Here is a 21150-nt window from a genome sequence, read left to right as displayed (position 1 = left end):
TATCCTGTCAGCTTCTTATATTGAAAGAGGTTCATGTGTAAAAGTTGCCAGGCAATGAAGGCCAAGTAGGGAAGAGAAATGGTCCATGTTGCTGTGTCACAGAGAAGCACCCTGCGTTCACACATATACAATGGGCAGGTCCCCAGAGGAAGTGAGTGATCCCGGGGAACAAAATGGCTCCTGTCGGCTCCCAAAAGAGTTCTGCAGTTAGCATCTCATTCCTTTAGTGTAACCTGTCATACTCTATCAGGACTTCCTGGTCCACTCGGCTAGCACAAGTCTGCCAATTTCTAAAATGCTGAAATGTTCTCTGTGTTGAAGAGCAGACTAGAACCAGAGTGCTTGCTTTCACTTACTAGCTGGGTATCCTTGAGCAATTTACTCACCTTCCTTGTGGCCCAGTTTTCTCATGTGCAAAATAAGAATAACAACCATAGACCTTTTCTGTGAGATTGTTTTGGTGATTAAGTGAGTTAATATATATATATAAAGTGTTTAGAACAAGGCCAGGTGTATTAAAAGTGCTAAATTGCTGTTAATGGTTATTCTTAATACTTCAGAAGACAAAGGCCCTTATATTTATGTCAGGGAGCCTCACAAAATGTGGCATGGAAATATACAAAAGTTCACGGCAAAAAGGATTAGGTCAAACTAGGGTTTTGTGTCTAATTAAAGACCAGACCCCGAGAGGGACAATTCATTACACCTTTTCAGTCACTGACCCCATTCTTGCTGCTCTTTGCCTTACAACTAGGCATGCCTTTCCCCTGAAGCACAAGGAAGTGTGCTCTGTGTGGAAAAGGTGGATATTGGTGGGGGGGGGGGGGTTCGGTGTGAGGAGAGCTGGACAAGCCACAGAGTAAACATGAAACATTTTCCTTCTGTGTCAGTTTTACTCAAAGATGCATAAAGAAAAATGTAACTATTGCTTTAAAGCAAATGCTTTACTGAGGTGTGGGACAGCCATTTGCATAAATTTTCATGCTAAAGCCAAATCTGTCTAAATAACATTTGCTTTTGTGGCCACTCTAGTGGTTCATGTGGTAGAAACGTTTAAGAAGCATTGTCTTTCCATGAAAAACCTTGGTAAATCCTTTCTTAGCAGAAGATTCTAATAAAGAAAATAAGGGGAAACTGCCATCTTTGGGTGGGGAATGGGGAAGAAGGTGAAAAATGGGAAGGAAAAGTCCCAAAGAAAGAGATTAAGGGCTCCAGATACAAGCAGACAACATGTGGGACAGTGAAATAGGTACAAGGAAAAGAATGGGAGCATCACAGGGCAGACCCAGGGGGAAAGACTAGCCTCCTTCTAAAGGGTTCTAGTAGTGAAAGTGGCGCAGCCACCACTGGGCCTGCCTTATAATTTAACATACAGAGCCACAGGTGCCTCATTTCAAACATGAACAGAGTTAGTATTCCTTCTTTACCAGGTAGTTCACTGTTGAAAAGCTGAGAAAACCATTCCACTCCACCATATCAAGTTTAAAAGTTGCCTTTTAGTTAGTTGCCTTTGGTTAGTTACCAGGTACCTGACAAATATAGATAAGCTCTGCAGAGCCAACATGGATGTGGGGCTGCCAGTGAGCTGCATCTGCTGTTGGAATAGCAGGTTTAATATCACTAAGATTAAGATAGCATCTTCTTTCAGCTGTCTCCCATGGCAGAACCAGGAAATAAGGCCAGCTCTACATTTTTAAAGAAGCAATAAAAATTGCTTCCTGTTACAGCAAAAAAACTGGATTTGCCAGTAGAAAATCTCATTAGGATAAATATTTTTTTTACTCTTATCAATCCCCTGCCAAGTTGCTTGCTTTAGTCTTATATCCACAAGATAGAATTCCTTTAAAAATAAAGTTAAAAGCCTGTCCCAAGAAGCTGATACACAGACAGGCAGTTGTATAAATAAAAAGCTCCAGACAGGATAATAGAATAAGAAGCTACATGTCAGGATTCCACATCTGTCTGTCTGGCCAGTGAGGATGACATTCCACAATTGAAAAGATCAGAAATTCAAGGCTTGAGTCAGATATCTGCAATGCAATGGCAGATGCTCCCTGGTATAAAAATAACTATTCCACTAATAATGAATATAGAAATTTTAGGCGCCATGTAGGATGGGTAGAGTTTAGTTACATTTACTTTTTAGTATCTCAATGAACATTTGGAAAACTATTCCTTAGTGTTTTGATAATACATTTGCTTTCAACATGCCTAAAGGCTTATTTCCTCAGTTGATACAGTTCTTAACCCTCTATGCACTTCAAATAGCAAAACCAAAAGGACAGACATGAAATACATAAATATTTGAAATACATAAATGTGTGAACGCAGGGTGCTTCTCTGTGACACAGAGAAGGAGGACAAAGGGAAGGAGATATTTCACTTTGTTTTATTTGAGTATGAGGATCAGTGGGTGAAAGTGGCTCTGGAGAAAAAGTGCAAACCTGGCTTCACCAAGTTTTTCATCATTTTCTCAATTTCTTCAACTATAAAATAGAAATGTAGTAATACCGCCTCATAGTGCTGCAGGAGAACTTAAATGCAGTAATGCTGGTAACGCACCCAGGACAGAGCCCAGTGCACAGTAAGTACTCAGTAGTTAGCTTTCTTCCTGTCCCTCTGTTGATGTGCCCAACCAGACCCGGTCTGAGCACAGTGGAAATCGTGGGTTGTCTGCTGAACAGTCATCTACCTCTTCTCAGATACCCAGGTTTTCATGAGGGCCATGACCCTGCCCCCACACCACCAAGTGACCCATAGGAAAGTCACTTCCTCTCCCCTTGCTGGTCCTCACTTCCAGTGTGGGCTCTGGGTCATGTTAAACCAATCAGTCCCTTTTTTACCCTTGCCTAGAATCACCGGTTCCTGTGACCAAAGCAGCCTAACCACAGTGTCTCGGGAGTCAGAACGCTGAGGCCAAAGGGTCTTGGTGAGCATGGACAAGGAAGCACATTGCCATAGATGCACCTTAATGCCACAGAGGAAGCCAGCATGGGGATGGCAGAGTTAGAAAAAAGTTGGTCCGCAGTGACTTGCTGGAACAATCAATTCTGACAATATATGACCTCTACACTTCCAGTGACTAGAGCCGATAAATCTCTTTTACAATTTAAGAACTTTCCATTGAGTTTTTAATAACTTCATAAAAAAAAAAAAAAAAACCTAACTGATAGACCAAGAAGCTATTTACATCCTCATTTCTCAGTAAGAAAAACTGCAACCTAAAGCTCAAAAGGATTACAAATACAGTCATTCTTTAGATCTTTTATATATTATGGTTAAATGAGGGGTCTCTATAACATCTGTCTTATCTTTCTATGTGTTGCTGATTAGGTTTTACTGTCATACACCAGAATTACCTTCTACCATAATTATTCCTGATATATAAGAAAGGTTTCACTTAACTATTTAAAATTAGAATAAGTTGGTTCTAGCAAATAAATCTACATGGCAGGTTAATTTCCTTATTTACTTCTGCATACATTTTGTAAATCATTCATCCTGCTATATTCACTGGGGGAAAAACACAGCTATTCAAAATCAGGTATGTCATAGGTATGTCATCTATGACAGTGATGAAAAGCTGGTAACACTTGCTTTGAGAATTTTCTAAGCCAAAATTATCTTGGCCTTTGCTATAAACTAAGGTTGTGTCACCCTAAAAGTCATATGTTGAAACCAAATCCCTAGTGTGATGGTGTTAGGAGGTAGGGCCTTTGGGAGGTAATTAGGTCATGAGGGTGAAGTCCTCATGAATGGGATTAGTGCCCTGATAAAGAGACCCTAGCAATCTCCCTCACACCTGTGAGGGCACAGCAAAAAGATGTCTGTCTACAGACCAGGAAGTGAGATCTCAGCAGACACTGAATCTGCCAGAGCCTTGATCCTGTCCTTCCCAGTCTCAGACTGTGAGAAATGAATGTTGTTTAAGCCCCCTATGGTATGTTTGTTATATGTTTATGGTATTTTTGTTATAACAACCTGAACAGAATAAGACAGCCATGTTCTATGATAAAATTGGTGGGGCTTAATTGACAGAAGCAAAACTTTAAAAGTTTTGGCAGAAGGAAGAAAATCTTTTTTCTAATTTAAATGTCTTCATTGGTATCAGAGAGATATCCCATATTGGGAGAAGACCCATGTTCAAACTATAAAAACTCCTTTTTTAAGGCTGACTAGTAACATTGTTAAAGGAAACCCCAGGATGCTACCTTACAGGACCAGTTTCCTACAATAATCCACAGATGGTATAACTTTTAGTTTCACAGATGAAGATAAATAAGTTAGGTATCTAGAAAATTTGCACAACCCTGAAATTTCAGTTTACTTAGATTTATTTAAGTCTGTTTATTTGTTGCCTTGCTCCAAACAAAATTTAAGGCAACGGGTTTATCTATTCTCATTTTTAATATTTTTAAGTGAATCAGAATTCATTCCACTGTTCACAAATCCTACAGAATTTGACATACATAAGAACAATCCTGGGGCACCTGGGTGGCTCAGTCAGTTAGGCGTCCATCTCCTGATTTTGGCTGAGGTCATGATCTCAGGTTGTTGGATTGGGGCCCGAATTGGGCTCTTCGCTCAGTGCGGAGTCTGCTTGAGATTCTCTCTCCCTCTCCTGCCCTCCCCCAGTAAATAAAATTAAAAAAAAAATAAAATAATAAAAAATTAAAAATTTTCAAAAATTTCTTTCAAAAGAAGAACAGCATTATACTCTATACTCATCATAGATGCTGCCTTTTTCATCAGGACAGAGATCATCTCTTTACTACCATATAGTATTAACCAAATATAGATATTACAAGCTGATAGTTTGGAATCACCTAGTTTCAGTAGAAAATAGTGGGACCACATTTAGATTCTATTTAAGGAAGAGGTGTGATTTTATGATCTATATTCTACATAATTATTTCTTGGAGAGTATCAGCAGGCAATAGTGGAAAGATTGGAGGTGGTGGTAAAAGACAGTTACAGGGAAATAATGAGGAGAGAGCTCTACTGAAAGATAAGAAAGCTATGTCATTGCCTTAGGCAAGTCGCTTGGCCATTCTTACCAAGGTGTAAAATGAACAGTTGCTCTTTTGCTAGGGTTAAAGAGCATATGTCTGGTGGTGGAAGAAATAAAATTAAAAGTATACAGCATCACATAGCCTCCCCGCTCTGTAGGGAGGAGCTGATAAGGAATGAGCAGAGTCCCCAGAACAGCAGTGTCTGTCTGTTCAGGAAAAGTCACAGGAATTTCAGTCTCTTACTTCGGGGAGCTGCTCTTATTTGCACGTTCTGCAAATGGGATTTTTTGGTTCTGGAGTTTTACTCAGTTTGAGATGAGGTGAAAGTAGAGGGGGAGGGAGGCATCACAGAGGGAGGTAGGGAAATGCCACAGAACTCAAACCCAATTAAATTATCTCTCAACCTCCACCTCCACCCATTTATTCTTTCAAGGTGAGGGTGAAGCTAAAGATGGCCAAACCTTTTTACCAGTCCTACAGAGGTGGTCCAATGACTTACTTTGGAGCTTAGGGGTACTTACTACTGTTTTTGTTTAGGGCCTTCGGACTTCAGGTCAAAGACTGAAAGTGTTCCCTTTCAAAAACGTATTCCACATTTCAGGATCAGGTTCAGAAATCACATCTGGGCAATCTCAGAGGCTCAGTTCAAAGTGACTAGGGTCCAGAATATACAGTGCATGGCAAAGCACAGAGTTTGAGGACCAAAGCAGAGAGGTTGAGCTGTAGGGTGAAGACAGCTCCATTCTGGGGTCAGAGTTTTGAACAAGGTTTCATTTGAAAGGTTTTACTGACTTGGCTCATTCCACGTATTGCTTCCTAGTCTCTTGAATCTAGTCTGTTCTGATCATTTTGGCCTATGTCCTAATCCAGAAAGCTTATTCTTTGTAAACTATCTTGTGAAGACCACTTTTTCTCTGAGCTTCAACAGGTCAGATGCAGACACAATCCTTTTTTGGGCTCTTTTTTTCAAAGAGTCATCAAATTTGAAGTCTTTCTTCAAGGAAGCAAAAAGATAGCTTACATTTCCCAAGTCATTCATATACATCATCAACTATAGTCATCATGTATTAAATGCAGACGGATGGATATAACCACACACAAGTCATTTCATGTTCACAAATGCACAGTGGGACTAAGTAAATGCCCTGTTATTTTTCTGTCCCCAACCCATTTTCTCCCACAGTGCACACTATACAAAGTCTTCTAGAACTTCAAAGCCAGAGGTGGCCTTATAGGCTATCTGCTGAGAACTTGCCCAAGTGACGCCGAGCCTCAGCTTCTTCACCCGTGAAATGGGGGTTAAAATATTATCCACCAAAACCGTTTTTAGAAAGATTACCTATATGTTCAATTAATATCAATCTGCTCACTCATGTTGAAGAAACTGAGATCCAGCAAGGTTGAGGGATGCTCCCAAAGAAGTGATAGTGATGGGACAAAAACCAAGGTCTCCCGAATCCTGGTGTGTGCTCTGTGACGCAAAGGAAGTCAGGCTTTCCTCAGATGCTCAGCAAAGCCTTAAGGCTAAATGTGACGTACTCCTTTTATAGGTAGGAGTTTCCATTCCCATGAAAAAGGATAGTTCTCGGTCTCCAGACACTCCGCTGAGCGCTGAGAGAGGATTCTCCACCGCCAGGATAAAGGATGGATAAAGCAAGGTGAAACTGCTAAGCCACAAAGAGGCCCCATTATAAACCCAAGTTCCTGAAGTTAAATAAGCAAATAAATGATGGAAGTTAAATAAACAAACAGCTGGTTTGGAGGGAAAACTGTGTCCAGGTTTAGACCTATTTTTTCTTAGTGTCTGTAACTCCTTGGAGGAAACCAAGTCCCCACATTTTACCAGTGCCTCAGCCTCCACCATGGTCCTCTCCTCTGAAAAAAGAAAGGATCCACTGGCAGTTAGGTTGAGCCATGTGAATGACATTGTCAATAGTCAACCATTTCTGAACTCTATAGATGACAATTTCATTTGGTTAAAAATATTTGTGAATTAAGCTGTAAATGTTCATGTTTTAAAGTGGCACCTTTGCTTGATAAGGAATTTTCTTTCTTTTTTTCTTCTTTTTTATATTATAAAAGTATGATAACACATTTACAGGAATTTCCAGGAAACTGGATTATCTCTAAGGTTTCTTTTGTTTTTATCATTCTGTGTCACTATGGCCAGATTGAGCCCATTTTCTTTGATCAAAATACTAATTTCTGCATATTTTTATCTGAAGTTCTTATGGTTTATTGTTCATGCAGTATAACTATTTGCTTACAACTTTCAAAGCTCAAAGGAACATTTCCCATGAAAAACAGTTTAATGTTAGCAACTATCTTCTTTGTATGAGGGCCAATTAAAAAAAACATGTTTATCAACACATTTTTTTGCACTCAAAATAATGTTTTATGAAGTCCTTTAGCATAAAATGCACATTTGAAAACAAAGATGACCTACATTACTGAAAGAAGAATGTCAACTTTTCTTTTTCGTAACTAAAATGTTAAAAACAGCCTATTTGGGAAGAAACAACCAGGGCCACATCCTGCTTGCTTATTACTCAGTTTGTGTTACAATTTTAGATTCACAAATTGATCTACACACATCATCTCATGTCAAGCTTTGAAGAATTCCACAGGATCAATATCGCCCTCACTTTACAAATGAGGAAATGGCATACTCAACAGGAACGAAATTGACCTGAAGCATTTATGGAGGGCTGGCTGTGTGCTAAGGATACAGGGAATGAGAGAGAGCTTCCTGTGGCCTGTGGGTCACAGAGTAATGATTATTTCAACCTGGAAAGGAGTGCGGAGGGAAGATTTACCGAAGTTTTTCCATAGTTCAGATAGTGTTTCTCAAACTTTGGAATTTTAGAGCCAATGAAAATAACACAAAGGCCTAGGCTCATTGGAGTAGGCTAGGATCTGGACCTCTGCTTTCATCAAATTCCTCAGGTGATTTCAATTCATACCAAAGTGTGTGTATATATGTGTGTGTGCGTGCATGTACCCATGCATGCATAGTGACTGTTTGCATATCTACTAACACAAATAATTAAAGGTTAAATTACAGCATGAAGCATTTAGATGAAAGAGTAGAAGAGGAAATGTAGGAGGAAGTTTATACAGCCTGAAATGGCTTACTTGGGAATGGTATAAAGCAGTGGTTCTCAAAACACACCAGAAATTCTTGGAAGGCTGCCCACACCCCTCCCCACCAATCTGTAATTCAGTAGGTGTAGAGTAAGACCCTAGAATTTGCATTTCTAACAAGTTTCCAGGTGCTGCTGATGCTGCTGGCCCAGGGGCCATACTTGGGGACAATTGGTATAGACAAGCACAGTAGTTCTAAACCCTGGCTGCACTCTAGAAAAGTCTGGAATGAGTTTTTAAAGTACAGATGATGGGGCCTCAGCCCTAGAGATTCTGCTATAATAGAATTTCAGTGGAGGTCAGATAGCGTAGTTTTTAAAGCTCCCAGGTGTTTTAATGTGCAGTCCCAGTTGAGAACCACGGGTCCTAAGGCTTCTTGGAAAAGCGGAGGGAGTCACATTCAGTCCTGGGTTACCTGATTTAATCATGTTTGTCTGCATGTCTTTTGCCCAAAGGCCGGTGCATGCAATGCGCATAATAATCTTCCTAACATCCTTTTCCCACCTGGAATCGATGCTCTGATGCTCTGATGAGGATGCCTTTTTTTTTTTTTTTTTTTTTTATGTTATGTTAGTCAGCATACAATACATCATTGGTTTTTGATGTGGTGATCCACGATCCATTGTTTTCATATATAAGAGGATACTTTTTAAATGCATTTCCATGAGACCGGAGTAAAACCAGCTAGACTCCATTGATTTTTTTCTTTCAACAATGCTGCCCTCTTGTGTCCTTAAATAGTAGAATTGTGTAAAAGCCCATTTCACTTCCTGCTACAGAGCTAAACAACTTGGGGGATTTTTCTCTGATGTGAAAAAAACCCAACAAATTTAACATCCATTAAGCTTAATTTTTAATCTGTGGCAACATGAATCTCCGACGGCGGCCCCTTGCTTCTCCCACCATTTTTCCCTGCATTCAGTGCTTCAGCCTCGTCCAAGGATAAGAACTACTCAGTTTCTTTCTTCATTCCGCCAAACCCTTCTCTGCAGAGCCAGAAGCACAACCAATCAGGGAGCAAGAAATTACCACCAACTAAAGCATTTGGGGCATTGGAGGGTCTCACATACTCTCGTCCATACTCAGAACCATTCGTTCTCACCACACCCACCTCTTCTTCACTTGATTGATAGCTTATTAAACAAGACGAAACCAGAGAGGCAGACAAACCATAAGAGACTCTTCATCTCAGGAAACAAACTGAGGGTTGCTGGAGGGGAGGGGGGTGGGAGGGATGGGGGGGCTGGGTGATGGACATCGGGGAGGGTGTGTGCCATGGCGAGCGCTGTGAATCGTGTAAGACTGATCAATCACAGACCTGTACCTCTGAAACAACACATTATATGTTAATAAAAAAAATTTTTTAAAAAGAATAGAATCATCACACGGGAGCTCCCATGTCCTCCCACGATGAGTTCAACACACCTTTCGGCGTTCTGCCATCTGGATGCAGTCCTCTGCACCTCACAGGTACCCGCCCGCCCTCCATCTCACTTGATCGAGTCTCCCTCTCCCTCCGGCCCCAGCCTCCAGCCAAGATCATCACCAACTCCCTCTTTTTAAATCACTCCCAATGGCATACAGGCTTATTTTTATGTCTCCCATCTTTAAAATAAAACTCTCCTTTGGCCCTAAGTACCCCTTCAGCTACTGCGCCATTTGTCTGCTCCATTCACTTCCAAACTTGGGAAGAGTCTACTCAGGTTGTGTCTAAAGCCCGTCCCCCCCACGGCCACCCCCTTCTCCCATCTGCTCCCACCTGGCTGTGGTCCCATGGCACCACTGACACTGAAACGGCTCTTCTCATGGCCTGCAAGGACCTCCCTGGCATGTGCCAAAGCCAGCGGACACTGCGTTGTACCCTCTGATCTGAATGCTCAGAGTGTTCCACTCTGTGGGCACCGCTCCTTCTCCAAGCACTCTCTGCTCTTGATTCTGCAACATCCCATGACCTGGCTTCCTTCCTGCTCCTCTGGCCACGGATAAACCAGAACCTTGCCATGTGCTCTCTCTGACTCCTGGGCTGGCTTGTAGAACCTTTTCTGTGTCCTCGGCAGACTCCCCTTACATAGTCTCATCTGCTGCTGTGAATTTCAAGACAACTAATAGACTGATCGGTGATAAATATGTCATCTCCAGCCTGGGTTGCTGACCATGACATTCGTCCACTGCTTTCTACTCAACATCTCCCCCTTAGTATCTTGTAGGCATCTCCATTCGTCGCACATTCAAAGAGGAACCCTTGATTTTTCTCCCCAAACCTGTTGCTCCCTCAGTTTCCTCAACCCTGTAAATGGCCAGATATCTGGGAGATCGCCTTGATTCCTTCCTTTTCCTCACTTGCTACATTCAGTCCATCCTCAAGCCTGGTGGATTCTACCAAAATACATTTTGAATCCATCCGTATCTGTCTGTCTTTACTACCACCACTCTCATCTCCTGCCTGGAATACTACGATTCCTTCCTAAAGATCTTCCTGCTCCCTCCAGCCCTCCCCCTCCCAACTGATTCCCTACGGCTGAGTCAGAAATAGTGTTATAAAATGTAAACTACATCCTCTTGTTGCCTTCCCACTAAACTTCGAATAACATACGAACAACATGGTTTGCCCTCTGCCAACTGTATCTTCTACCCCCGTCCTCCTTCCTCACTCATCTCCTGCCACAATGGGCTGCCTTCTGATTGCCAGAACTCACTAAGCCCTGTCCTGTACATGCTGTTCCATCTGCCTAGAATGAATGCTCTTTCCTTGTTCTTCACACGGCTGGCTCCTTTATTCTTGATGCCTAAACATTACTCCTCAGGGAGATCTTCCTTGACCTCATTCCTTATCTCAGACCGTTTGTTTTCTTCACAACACTTCACATTTTGTAATTACTTCCTTGTGTACATCCTCATCTCCCCCTTTCAACTCCCTGAGTCCAGAAGCTCCGTATTTGTTTTGCTCACAGATGAACCCAGCAACTGGCATAGTCCCTGGCAAATACTAGGTTTTTAGTATGTGAGTGTTGAATAAGTGAATGAAGGTACAGAAAGAGCCACAACCGCCATTTCATCTTAACTGCTCTTGTCAAAGCCTCAGTGCCGACCAGCCACTCAACTGTCCAGTGCTCATCTTACTGATTGCAGAATAGAGACAGGGCAGGGGGTCGGGGGGCTCGGGTTCCATTTATTCTCTGTTAACCTCACCAGCGGTTACCAGCATGTTTGATTGACCACAATAACCCCAGCATCTAGCGCAGCAGACACTTAATAAATACTGCTGATGGAATGGACTCCTTAGCTCTGAATGAAACAGGGTGTGAAGGGAAGGGGGCTGGTGTGACCATGGAGGGGTCCAAAGAGAGCGAGTGCTTCTGGGAAGAGGTTTCTCTACTTCCAGAAATGTTCTACTTCCATAGGCACTCATTTCCAGTTGTATGATAAAAGGAAAATGTTTCATAGAACTTTTCTGTGTCTCATTCGCTTTATTAAGGGAAAAGGAACTTGTAGTTTTAGTTGCGGAGGAATAGCCTGATATTTGGGAGTCTTTCTCCAAGAAGGAAAAATATTTTTCTTAAAAGCCAAATTCTACCTCTGTTGAGTAGATAATGGTGAGGAAAAGCATTCCTATCTTCCAAACAAAGAAACCAAGGGCAATTTAAAAGCCAAGTAAGCAAGGAAGCCAAGTCCCTAACCCTGGCTGTCTCACTCTATATCCTGTCACCTACCAATTTAGATAGTGCTTGCTCGTGAGAAATAAGAATACATCCACCTCAACTCAACTTTGAGACAAGGATTTGATTTTTCTGAAGGACATGTACCCTACAGGTATTAGTAGGACACAGAGAAGTCTGAGGCCTGCAACCCCTTGAAAATGTCAAATGACCCGGCATCTTGGGTATTTGACCTGATTTGTGGAAGAAATCCAGCCATGCCTTTGACTTTTCACGCCACTGAACTTGAGGCTCTCCCTGCTCTCTGGTTTTGTATCACATCTAGCTGGTGCCAAGAGGATTAGCTCAACTCCAGCTCTCCGTGGAAAGGATTCATTCTCCTGTTTAGGCAATGTGATGTCAGGCTGAAAGAAGCTGATGAGCAAACTCCATGGGGCCATAAAGCAGCCCCTGATGAAGTGCATTACATGGATGTCTCAGAATAAAGTTTAGTTCGAAGTGGTCAAGGACAGGGTGTGCCATTGTGGGCTGGGAGCCACTGTGGCTCAGCTGTTTGTGCAGCATTTAATATGTTTATCTTTCTGCTGAACATATTGTTGTTGAGTCATCTCTATTACACAGACACCCTGTGTGAGGCCCAGCTCTGCAAATCCAACACACAAAGAGAGGCCTTCTATCATCAGTGACCTTATGTTCTACAAAGTCAAAATCAATGCTTCCTCTTACTTCTCACTTTAGTAAGGTACCCAGGCTTTGAGAAAGGTTAATCATATGTTCTTTTACAGGGCAGCAACCATGAAGTAATAAAAGTAAAGGAAGAACTTAAAGTTGTCATTATGTCTTTAGTATCATTTAGTAGTAGTGCTGCAAACTGAAAATGGAAAGTCAGTTTACCCAAAAGTACCAGCAGCCTCCAAACTATCAATATTTCATGTTAGACTATTATGTAGTCACCAATGTCAAAGTAATTATATTAATAAGACAAATAATTGCATTAAACTTCTAAGCTTTGGGCAGGGAAAAAAAAAGATCACATAACTCTGAAAAGTAGAGAAACTAATTAAATACTGTTTGGCCTTCTATAGAAATTGTTCGAGCCATGACACATGTGATAAACCAAGGAATGGCGATGTATTGGGGGACCTCGCGGTGGAGTGCTATGGAGATCATGGTAATTTCATTTCTGTTCTCAAATGGCCATTAAATACTTTATTATTGTTTTTCAGATACTATGTGTAAATTATAAGACCTTTTGCAAACTTTCCTAATAATCACCATGACACTAGAATGCTATGATCAATTCTGTCATTCCAGAGATAGATACGGGGGCTGGATCTCATCAGCTCAGAATACAACAGGGAAGGTGCAGGTCTCTAGCAGGAATCATATTCTTGCATGTTCTTCGGTGACAAGAGGATACAATGAATTTCCCAGCTAATGAGATACATGAACAAAATAGTCTGGCTTCCTTTTTTAAAACTGTATTAAATAACTATACTGTTTATAACACGCTAATGACACATCATTTGTATATGTTAGTCTGAGTTTTATTTCTTTAGGAACCAAAATTATGGATATTGTCATGGGCTATTATGGTTCTCATGTTGACTAATTTGCCCTGGACTTTACTCAATCCAGACCCTCCCAAAGAATAATAAGGATTTCCTGCATTTGATATTTCTCTTAGTGAGATTGATGGTCACAACTTTGCTTATTATTTGCCATCCTACATGTTTCTTGGTTTGTACTGATTTCATTGAAACGAAGTTTTCTCATGCATATGAATCATAGAGCAGCCTTATTTCTCATGAGTATAAATTCAGTTACAATCTTATTTCTCCCTAGGAAGCCTATTCTGTAGCAAGGCAGTTCAATATGATCCCACCGGTCTGTGAACAAGCTGAGTACCATCTTTTTCAGAGAGAGAAAGTGGAGGTTCAGCTACCAGAGCTCTACCATAAAATAGGTAATCTTCACAATCAAATTTACTGATTATTTTTAACAATAGGAGTATCAGTGATCCAGAAAAAAGTGTTACCAAAATGCTTTCCTTAATGTTCCTAACTAACATAGAGATTGTGAGAACTATCCATTTCTGACTACAGAATAATCAAATGTGCCTACAGGGTAGTCTGTAGGGTATTACTGATGAAATCCAAGCAGTTGTAAATTGTGACTGGTGTACAAGCTGTACTCAGGAGGTGTTCAAAAATGCGTGTAGAAAGAAGGGTAGAAACAATGAGTAAACTCATTTTTTCCGTAGGGTGCTTCTCTAACCAAAGCATGCGTCTTTGAGTAGATTATAACTGCCTTTCCAAAAACAATTATGGATCTGTACATCTATATCTTCTACTCTGTGCCTGGAACTAAGTTAGACATGGGGAGTTTAAGACTGCCTGACAGGCCTAGCACTACATGTCTGTGTAGGTAGATGTAATAATTTCAAAGAAAGGAAAGAAATGTATGTATGTATATGTGTGTATATATATACACACACACACACACATATATACACACACATACATATATGTGTGTGTGTGTGTATATATATTCTTATGTATATAACATATACATAAGAATACAAAACATACAAGAAACATGAATAAGCCACATTTTCAGCCTCATGTATCACAACAGTGTCCAGAGATAACTTTCTTCCTAAAAAATAGAGGTTCCTAAGAAATAGAGCAGGAAAATGCTGAGTAAGGAGAAAAAAGATTACAAAAGCCAAGAGCAGTAACACTCATAATTGCTGGCACTGGCTATATGTTTCCTCTGCGGTAGGCACGGTGCCGCTATGGACCAAGCTCTAAATAGGCACTCAGGGGACAAGTGGAACACTGGAGCATTCGCCTGTGCAAGTCAGTGTTTGTCTCTGAGTATAAAAAGGAACATCCATTTTGGACATCAGCAAATTAAGAGTGAGCCACATTTTTAGGCTTGTTTGGCTTGAAAACAAGGCCCGCTCCGTATAACTGACAGTACATGTTCAATTGATTCATAAAAATGAAACACAACCTATAAGTAACTCAATTTTAGGGGCGCCTGGGTGGCTCAGTCGGTTAAGCGTCTGTCTTCGGCTCGGGTCACGATCCCAGGGTCCTGGGATCGAGCCCCGCATGGGGCTCCCTGCTCAGTGGGAGCCTGCTTCTCCCTCTGCCCCTCCCCACCACTCGTGAGCTCTCTCTGTTCTCTCTCTCTCTCTCTCTCAAATAAATAGTTTTTTAAATTAAATAAATAAATACTAATGGAAAGACATCTGCTGGTATTAACTTACTTATCTGACTAGCCGTTTTCCTGTAACTAACCAAGTCCTGTTTTAAACACTCCCACACTTTGAATCTCCCTTTGCACAAGCAACTTACTCAGTTTTTTTCTTCTGTAGGAGTTGGAGCAATGACATGGTCTCCACTTGCCTGTGGAATCATCTCAGGAAAATATGGAAATGGAGTGCCTGAGAGTTCTAGGGCTTCACTGAAGGTATTTTCCCCGACTTCTAGAAAAGCGTCTGGGGATGGGAGAGAGGGACGTTAGAAGACTGAACAGGACAGCTCCGCAGCAGCCTGTGCTTCCTGACTCAGGCAGAGCGCGGCTTGGCCAGTGTCCTCAGGCAGGCTCCCTCCAGCCCCCAGGAGACCTCTGCTCCGGGCCGGCATCAGTCAGCAGCCATGTCTGTCCGCACAGAAAATTCTCCTCCTCTGGGGACTGGGGGGACATGCCCAGTGCCCTGGTTAGGTTTATAGGGCTCAAATCCCTACTGTTATTTATTCTTATGTTAAAGAAGGCATTTCATCCCTCCCTGGAAATTGATGAAATGTAAAATCCCTTTTCTTTATGAGAGGATCTATTTTTACTTTTCTTGACAAAACAATTGGGGTAAACCAACTGTAGCTGAGTGGGGCTCGAGGTGGATTGATGTTGTTTACTGTGTGGGGGTGTGGGGTAAGAGGGAGGGTTCGGGAAGCAAGATACATAGCCAGGCAAGCCTGTCACCCGGGCTCAAGGCTGGTGTTTTTCGCAGAGATCAACTGGCCACGTAGTCTTACAGTTTAAATTCTTCTCTGAAGCATGAAGATATTTGACATCACTGACATAAAATAACTTCCATTCAGAACATCTTGATGATTAATTTATTTGAGAGTACTCCAGACAGCCCTCATTAACAACCTGTTTTTAAAAACTTGAGACAATGTGTAATAACATTAGAATCACAAATGGTAATGTCAAGGGAGAGAGAATATTGGCATTTTTAAAATTCAGACATGGCAGAGGCCCCTAAGAAGTAGAAGTTTGACACAGCCTCTTGCTTCCATAAGCACAAAGTTAGCTGGAGGACAGCCCAAGTTAGGCCCAAACCACCAACCCTGTAATCAACTAGCTGGGACGACTGCATGCTTCGCTAATCAGAACCGTCTCAAGGCTCTAGGTCTCCCACTCTTTCTGCTTGTTACAGTTGACCTATTAGTTTGTTGTCTAAAATAATATAAATATCTCCTAAAGCATGGTGACATGCCTATTTCTAGCTTGGCATTATCACAAAATATAATTATCTTAGAATATTAATTGTGGTCTTGCTTCTGAAAACTGTGCATTGTTCTGAACCCAGTTTAAATAAGTTAGCAAGGAAAAACTAAAAGCATCTTAGGGAAGAAGGTATGAACGGAGAAAGGCAAAAAGAGCAAAGAAGAAAGGGAAGCACTGAAAATTGCGATTTTACTGAGCATCTACTCCGTGCCAAGCATTGGGCTAAGCATTTTTATTCATCTCCTTTAATCCACACAAAGATAAATGGATACAGATGACTCTTAATCAGGTGTAGCTAAGCATGTTGCCTTACATTCTTTCAGAGACTTTTTTTTTAAGACTTTATTTATTTGAGAGAGGGTGAGAGAGAGAGAGTGTGCATGCACACACAAGCGCAAGCACACAGAAGAGGCAGAAGCAGACTCCCCGCTGAGGAAGGAGCCTGATGTGGGACTCGATCCTAGGACCCCCGGGATCATGACCTGAGCTGAAGGCAGACACTTAACTGACTGAGCCACCCAGGCGCCCCCGTCAGAGATGTTTTTAAAAACTCAAAGTACTTCCACATATGCTGAGTAGTGACTATCCTTATAAGAGGGTAAACCTTTCCAGATGTAGAAACTGAGCACAAAGAGGTCAGATAATAATCCAAGAGCATAAACTCATAATAGAGTTTATACTAGAACTCAGGTTTCCTGGCTCTGTTTATCTCCCCCGAAGACATTTTTGTCTCCCTGCAAACCCAGGTTTCTAATGGAGGAAGAAGTAGCTGTACTGTATTTGGAGTGTAAGATTGGCCGACCTCCATCATTATTTGGAAAAAGCTTACAAACAGCTAAAAAAAAAAATTTCACAAATGCATTAACAAAAAGAGAAAGTAAAAAAATAATAATAAAATAAGGAGATACAAAATATTTGAAGGTGGCTAAGTCCAAAAGCAACTCAGAAAAATATTTCTATTGTTGACTTTGATAAAGTCAACATCTATTGAAACATCCTTAACAATAAACATGAAGGGCTCTCAACAGGTTAAAGGCCTCTTTCTGATCACAAAGCAGCTTCTTTAGAGCTCCACAGACTCTCAAGCCTTCCTAAATCATTAGCCCCCAGTGTTTTCCATACTAATATATGTGCACTTAGAAATGCCACTTATGGGGCGCCTGGCTGGCTCAGTTAGTAGAGGATGCAGCTCTTGGTCTCAAAGTCGTGAGTTCGAGCCCCATACTGGGCATGGAGTCAACTTAAAATGAAAAATAAAATTGCTTTAAAAAAAAGGGGAAACTTGAATAGAGTAACTGAAACAAACAAACAAAAAATTAAAGATCGAATGCTAGGCAAGAAGATAAATAAGTTAGCAGCTTTTACCTACCCCTACCCCAAACAGAATAAATGGCTGGTGTTTCACATTAGCTATTCTAAGTTATACCAATAAAACAGACACTAACATTTCATGCTGTTGTAAGTACTGAACTTGTATTTGAAAGATAACTCAGTGTGAAAAATACCTATCTGGTGGGGGTCTTTTAGAAAGTAACACAACCTGGGGGTTTTCTGGAAGGCTGCATCTGGTCCACCGCTCTAACAGTGACTTCTAAAATCTTTTGTCACCACCTCGTCTTCACTGCTCAGCTGTACACTACTGCTTCCTCACGTGGCTGTTAGACATCTCCCGTGGGCATTAGTCATGCCTAGTGGAATCTGTCATCACCCCCCAGAACTTACCCTTCCTTCATGGTTAACCGTGCCTCCACCCTCCATCTGGCCATCCCAGTCAGAAGCCAAGGGTTATGTCAGACTGCCTCCTCTCCTCCCTCACTCTTGTCTAGTGGGGCCCCCACTCCTCCAGGCCACTTCCTGACCGTGGCCCATCCCTGCACAGCCCTTGTTCAGTTCAGACCATCATCATTTCTTCCCTGTTTTGCTGCAGTAACCTCCTGTCTGCATTCCCTAATTTTTTTTCCCCTTTTGTCAACTACCCATCACTGCAACCAATTATCTTTCTGAAAGACTAATCTGACCATATCATAACCCTGCTTAAAATCTGTTACTCACTTCCCAGTCATTGCTTATAGGACAAAACCCAAAACCCACAGAAAAGCATTCAAGGAAATACCCTTGGGATCTAAGTTGTGCCCACTTTTCCGTTCTTGTCTTTCCCCATGTTACATCACTGTATTGTTCATCCAAAAGCCCTGTACTCTCCTTTGTCTCCCAGAAATGCCCTTCTTTTCATCTTGTGATGGAAGCCCTCATTACTAAAGACAAAGCTTGGTTATCTTCACCTCTATGAAGCCTGTCCTCACTTTATAAAACTGAATTATTTGCATCTTCCTCTATTATTCCATTAACACTTCTTACAGAGTCTTAGAATTCTCCTGTTGCAAGCAAAAGAATTTAATTCAACTAATTTAATCAAAGAAGGGGAACATATAAATACTCGCTGGGAAGGATGGAATGGAGATGGTCTCAGGGTTGACTCCAACCCTAGACTTGTACATTGTTAGGACTCTCCATCTCCTCTATTTCTCTCTGAATGTAGATGTTGTCTTCTACTGCAAACGGGTCCTCTCCATGAGGTCAGGAGTGGGAAAACTGCTTTGCAGGTTTACATCCTTACAGACATGTAATGTGAGAGAATAGAGAGCTATCTTTCCTTATGACTTAAGTCCAGGGAAGACTGGCCAAACTTGGGTCATGTGCCAACTTGTAAGACCAATGACAGTGACCCAAACAGTAAAGTGCTATGACCACTCCTATCATGCACCACCAGGAGAGGCATTTTCCGTAAGGAGGCAGTACAAACACGGCTTCTGAGGGAGGCACCCCAACTACAAAACACTCCTCGAGCTACCAGACGGTGATTTGTGAATGTCTCTAGGACAGACACTGAAACTCAGGTAGCTCATCACAGAGCCTGGCACATGACAGGTACTCAATAAATGTTTGTTGAATGGGTGAAATGAGCCATAACGGAAGATCAACAAAGTCTGATCAACGGACCAGGTGTGTGGCTTTTAAATAGACATTTTAAATAGAAATGAAAAGTGCAATAAAATTTACGGGCAGCTCTTTCTTGTTGCTAGCAAAATGCCTTATAGAAAAATCATAAAAATATGTACCCCCTCTGTCAAATGAAAACAGGACGATGCAAACTTGGGTGAATCAAGGTGGGGGAAGAGTGGCAGTTCGAGTACTCCAGGTGTTCACTTTAAGCAACTAAAAGTATTGCACATCACGGTGTAGTTTCAGAAGGAAATTTTTTAGCTTCAGCAGTTGACCTAGAGGTTTCAACCTCGATATCAAAAGACTGTGCTGCTCTTTTGAGCCAAAGATTTTGAAGTTTAAATTTTAAGAGTCAGTGATCTTGGATGCTAAATTATTCCAAGACAAAGTCCAGAGATGAAATGTGACTTACTCTGTCCATGGCTTTATAGATGCTGCCTGAGTTTCAATCCATTATTAGCAACCAGCCAACTGGAGGCTTCGGGGCCAGTCCCGCAGACTGCTCCCACCCCCAGCATTACCTGTTCAGTGGTCACAGCACTGGGAAATGGCAAATAAATAGGCTTTAGGAAAAATTAGAGAATTTTGTGACTTCTGTATAAAACCAAGAGCCCCCTAATCTGTGCAGAAAAGCTCATGTTTTCTTTGGCAAATACTTACTGAGTATCTAGTCAGTGCTGGGCTCTGTGTTGAGTGCTTAGGATACAGGGAAGAAGGCGACAGTCCCCACCTTCAAGGGGTAACTTGGGGACTTATTAGATATGTGAAGGGGTGAATTATGAAACAGTGTGGAATCCACAAGCACTGCAGAGTCACACAGGACTATCCGCAAAGTTGTACTGGAATAAAGAGGGGGTGTCTGTGCTCATCGGAAACATTGAAGAGATCTATTTTTTACCCTGTGGAGCCCTGGTTGCTCAGATTCCTCCCTCACGGTCATACTGGCGGAGCCCCTGCTCTGTGGCAAGCACTGTGTCAGGACCGGAGATGTTGAGATGAACAAGAAGCCTGTCCCTGCCCTCCTCTATTTAGTTAGAAAGAAAGATCAACACGTGAGCAAGTCACTGCAGCAATGGGGTACGCAGTATAATAGGGTTGGAAGGGAAGAAATCAGCTTTGACTCATGGAGGACTGCCCAGTCAACAAGCTGGGTGTATTGTCGCACACAACCACACCCACCACCAATCTTCTTACAAAAAACACTGGTTCGCTTCCATATTTATATTTTAATTAAGCCTCATCTCCTCTCTATGCTAACATTTCCCACTTGCAAAGCAGTTAAAGCTATTTATTTCCAAAAACACTTTTGTTTCCTTTGGTATGAGGAAAAGCAGTATAAATACTATGTGTCTACTTTTTATAAACCTTAGCCTGCTTATGTTTTCCAATGATTAAAGCAACAAGATTTATAGTGTTGAGTGTAGGGAGAGAGTGACTCAATAAATGAACGTCTGATGTTTGTTACTTTTAGAAGTCTGTCTCTCAGTATGTTGTGTGTGCGCGTGTGTGTAAATGCACACACACATACACACAAACTTGTAACTCGACCCTAAGCGTACAAATGCACTCCACATGATAAGGTTTCAAAAATGGAGTTCTATAAGTGATTGATAAAACAACCATTCCTTATGTGTGTGGTATATATTGAAACTTCAAGAACGCTCCTAGTTACAATGAAAAGCAATCATTCAGCGACTGGTTTTCAACCCTTTTATTTTTTCCTTTGAAGAACGCTCAGGGCTACCGGTCCCCTGAAAGGTGTTATGAAACTAAAGTGGGGGCTGGTAATGTTTCTCCACTAGGACAGGGGA

General features: G+C 41.6%; 1 protein-coding gene across 5 annotated transcripts in view; it reads left to right on the top strand.

Moving 5' to 3' along the window:
- KCNAB1 (potassium voltage-gated channel subfamily A regulatory beta subunit 1) overlaps positions 1 to 21150 on the top strand; it is a 399097-nt gene that overhangs the window by 363939 nt on the left and 14008 nt on the right. For all 5 annotated transcript variants that reach the window (XM_021702562.2, XM_021702559.2, XM_021702560.2 and 2 more), the window contains 3 exons: positions 12898 to 12983; positions 13658 to 13778; positions 15198 to 15292. In XM_021702562.2, coding sequence (XP_021558237.1) covers positions 12898 to 12983; positions 13658 to 13778; positions 15198 to 15292 — 302 coding nt within the window. The remainder of the gene's footprint in view (positions 1 to 12897; positions 12984 to 13657; positions 13779 to 15197; positions 15293 to 21150) is intronic.

This window comes from Neomonachus schauinslandi, chromosome 1 (assembly GCF_002201575.2).
Source record: "Neomonachus schauinslandi chromosome 1, ASM220157v2, whole genome shotgun sequence".
In the NCBI taxonomy this organism is placed as follows: domain Eukaryota; kingdom Metazoa; phylum Chordata; class Mammalia; order Carnivora; family Phocidae; genus Neomonachus; species Neomonachus schauinslandi.
This window is presented reverse-complemented; position numbering and strand designations above follow the sequence as displayed.